At 39.5% G+C, this 3,813-nt stretch overlaps 1 protein-coding gene across 1 annotated transcript; it reads left to right on the top strand.

Annotated features, from left to right (window-relative positions):
• Positions 1 to 287: 287 nt before the first annotated feature.
• LOC131860194 (uncharacterized) lies at positions 288 to 2,877 on the top strand. Its single transcript, XM_059214572.1, has 4 exons — positions 288 to 504; positions 589 to 789; positions 976 to 1,534; positions 1,776 to 2,877. The coding sequence occupies exons 1-4, from the start codon at positions 288 to 290 to the stop codon at positions 2,875 to 2,877; spliced, it is 2,079 nt and encodes a 692-aa protein (XP_059070555.1).
• The last annotated feature ends 936 nt before the right edge of the window (positions 2,878 to 3,813 follow it).

Here is a 3,813-nt window from a genome sequence, read left to right as displayed (position 1 = left end):
CCTAATTTTAATCCATTACCCTTGGCGGTATACAATCATCCCATATGGATTCATTTGTACAACCTTCCTTTAGAATATTGGAATGATTCATGCCTTGAAAAAATTGGAAGATCGTTGGGCACGCTGATTGATATTGATAATGGAATTATGGAAAGTGAATCATACTTGTATGCAAGGCTGAAGATCGCGGATGTGAAAAAGATTCCTTCTAAACTATCATGTTTATCAGGGGACAATGTTTGGATGCAGCTTGTGGAAGTTGAAGCTTATCAACCGACTTGTGGGAGATGCAGTTTAAAGAACCATCAAAGTGCAGATTGCAGAGTCTTTATCAAACCTACAAGAAATGCCAAGAAGTGGGTCAAGAAGTTGAACAGTCAGTTAATGATTACAATGCAAACAAAGGTGATGTCGTTGCCAAAACTCCAACTTTGTCATCTAAACCGCCATCCCCTAAGCAAAATTGCTCTGGTGCACGCCTGGAAAATGCAAAAGAGGATGATGGTAGATTGTCCCCATCCAGTCTGAACCCTATCAATCACAAAGGCCTTTCAGATAATGAAATCAACTATGATTTGGATTCGTAAGATGAGTTTCATTTGGATGATGAATTGGACAACATCGATCCCAGAAGTATTAGTCAATCCGCAAACATTTTGTTGGGAAAGGCTAAAGGTGTCAAAGGTAGGAAAAGCAACCGCAAGAAGAGAGAAGACAGGGCCAAAGAGAAAGGGATTATTAGCGTGTTGGATTTCTTGAAAAAAGCCAAGGGAGATGGATTCTCCCTTGGTATGAAATGAAGATAACTACTTGGAATGTCAGGGGACTTTCGACCCCTGACAAAAGTCGCTTGGTCAAATGCGCTTTGGCTAGAATATCGAGTGAAGTTATTTTGTTGGAAGAGACCAAGCTAAATATGGATAAATCTTCAAGTTTTCTTTTTTCATGCAAAAATTGGGGTGGTTTTTTTTCAAGAAGCTAATGGCTTTGCGGGTGGATTGGCAACCTTATGGGACCCTGATAAAGTTTTCATTAAATTGATTCGGAAATCAGAGAATTGGATTTACTGCTGGGTCAAATTTTTAAAAGAAGACCTCGAGTTTCCATTGTTTAATGTGTATGGACCTACCAAAACAGAGGACAAACTCAAAGTATGGACTGAAATTATAGAGCAAATCAAAACTACAGTTTGGGAGAAAGTGATGGTGGCGGGGGATTTCAATGCATTGCTTGATATTGATGAAAAGAAGGGAGGATTAAGAATGTCCAAGCAAGCTATGCAAGACTTCAGGGACTTTGTTTCCAACAATCATCTTTTTGATGTGGTATCGAAAAACGGATGTTTTACTTGGACTAATAGAAGAGCAAAGTTTGCAAGCATTTCGGAGAGGCTTGATAGACTTTTTGTAGGAGCGTTCTGGATCAAATCCTCTTTTAACTTGGAATCAAGTATCTTGCCTATTTCCCTCTCTAATCACTTCCTGGTTCAGACTTGCTTCAATGCTTCTCAAGCAAAGGTCAAGGGGAATTTCAAGTTCTTAAGTATGTGGTGGAGGGATCCTAATTTTCACAAAAATCTGGAGACATGGTGGCTAGATAGCAATATTTTTGTTGGCACATCCAACTTTTGTTTCTCTCAGAGGATGAAGTTTATCAAAGATAAAATAAAACTTTGGAATGTGGCCTCTTTCAAAAACATATTTGCTAAGAAAATCAGAATAGAGGAAGAGCTTGACACTTGAATAGTTTGATCATTGTTAATTGCATGTCGGAAGACGATTTCTTAGCAGAAAAACAGTTAAAAATGATCTTTCTGAAATTCTGCTTCAAGAGGAAATCTATTGGCATGAAAAATCAAGGGAATTGTGGATTAGCGCAGGAGATGCGAATACCAAGTTTTTTCATGAATCGGTAAAGGCCAAACGAGGTAAAAATAGAATTGACTCCATCAAGAATTCAGAAGGGTTGCAATTCTCAAAGATAGAGGAGATTGAGGAAATTGCAGTTGAATATTTCAAACAGATTCCGAGATTGGTGGATGGCCAAACACATGGCAGTTTCTCAAATTTGTTGGAGGTTATTGATAGAGAAGTAACTCCGGAGGACAACAAATATCTGATGCGCCCTTTCACGATCAAAGAAATCAAGGACGCCACTTTTGCACTCCATCCCCACAAGGCACTAGGCCCGAACGAGGTGACTATGGAGTTTTTCCAGAAGTGTTGGTGCTTAATGGGAGAAGACATCTGGAAGGTTGTTGAAGAATTCTGCAAGAAAGGTAAGTTTGTCAAACAAATCAACAACACCATGATCGCATTAATTCCCAAAAAGAAGACTTGTGAGACCATGGTCGATTACAGACTAACCACGTTGTGCAATTCTTTGTACAAAATCATATCCAAGGCAATGGTCAATAGATTGAAGATTATTCTGGACAAATTGATCATACCTAAACAACATGGCTTCACACCGGGGAGGGAGATTGCAGACAGTATTATCACTGTGGCAGAGACAATTCATACCATGAGTAGAGACATGAAGCATGGAATGATTGTGAAGCTAGATGTTAGCAAAGCTTATGATCGGGTAATTTGGACCTTTCTGTTTTCTATTCTAGAGCAATTTGGTTTTGAGAGAGGTTGGCTAAATTGTATCAAACATTATGTTTCTTCTATATGCTACTCGATCATTGTTAATGACTCGGTGTGCAGTTTTTTTCATGCCACTAATGGGTTAAGACAAGGAGATCCCCTGTCACCCTTCCTGTTTGTTCTGATGGCAGAAGCTCTTGGTAGAAATATTAAAAAGTTAGTGGTTTTGGGTAGCTGGAGGGGCGTTTCAATTCATGAAGATCTAAATCCTATATCTCATTCATAATTCGCCGATGACACTATTCTTTTTGGAGAGGCCACGGAGAGGGAAGCAAAGACAATCAAAGCCATCTTGGAGGAATATGAGGTTGGGTCAGGGAAAAGCATGAACAAAACTAAGTCTATGGTCTACTTCATCAATACTAGCAAGAGAACCCAATTGAATATTGCAAATATTTTGGGTTTTCAGATTGGTGAGTTCCCCATCAAATATCTTGGAGTGCAATTGTCTGTAGGGAGATTCCAAAGCAAACTTTGGGAGGAGGTGATCAACAAATGTCACACCAAAGCGGAAATGTGGAAAAACAAATGGCTTACACAGGCTGGAAGGATACAAATGATCAAGTCAGTATTGTCAGTTGTACCTATTTATTATATGTCATGTTTCATATTATCCTCCAAAGCTGCAAATGATCTTGATGGATTACTTAAAAAAATCTTGTGGGAAGGGTCCAAAGACAAGAAGAAAATCCCTTTGATTAACTGGGATACGACTTGCTTAATCAAAGATGAGGGTGGGGCTAGTATGAGGAAAATGAATTTGCACAATTTGGCACTTGGCACCAAGTTGGCATGGAAAATGTACATGCACCCTCAGAAAATTTGGTGCAAAATTTTATCCAGAAAATATCTTGACTCTCCAGATCCGGAAAGAATATTCACATTAGCAAATTCAGATGGAGGATCCCTCGTCTGGCAATTTATTTGGGAAAGTAGGAGAATCGTTACGGAGCATTTGACTTGGAAAATTGGCAATGGCAAAAAGGCAAGGTTTTGGAGAGACTTGTGGAATGGAGACACTCCCTTTGGCTGAGGCTTTCAAGAACCAAGATTGGGTCAATCAGGTGGAAGTTACAGTCGGACCTTTGTTGCAGACTATATGCAACACGTGCCTAGATCTACCACCCTGATAGACTGGAAAGTGGTGGGCGAATGGAACTAG

Source organism: Cryptomeria japonica, chromosome 11 (genome assembly GCF_030272615.1).
Source record: "Cryptomeria japonica chromosome 11, Sugi_1.0, whole genome shotgun sequence".
NCBI lineage: Eukaryota > Viridiplantae > Streptophyta > Pinopsida > Cupressales > Cupressaceae > Cryptomeria > Cryptomeria japonica.
The sequence above is the reverse complement of the archived record's forward strand: the minus strand, read 5'-3'. Positions and strand labels throughout refer to the sequence as shown.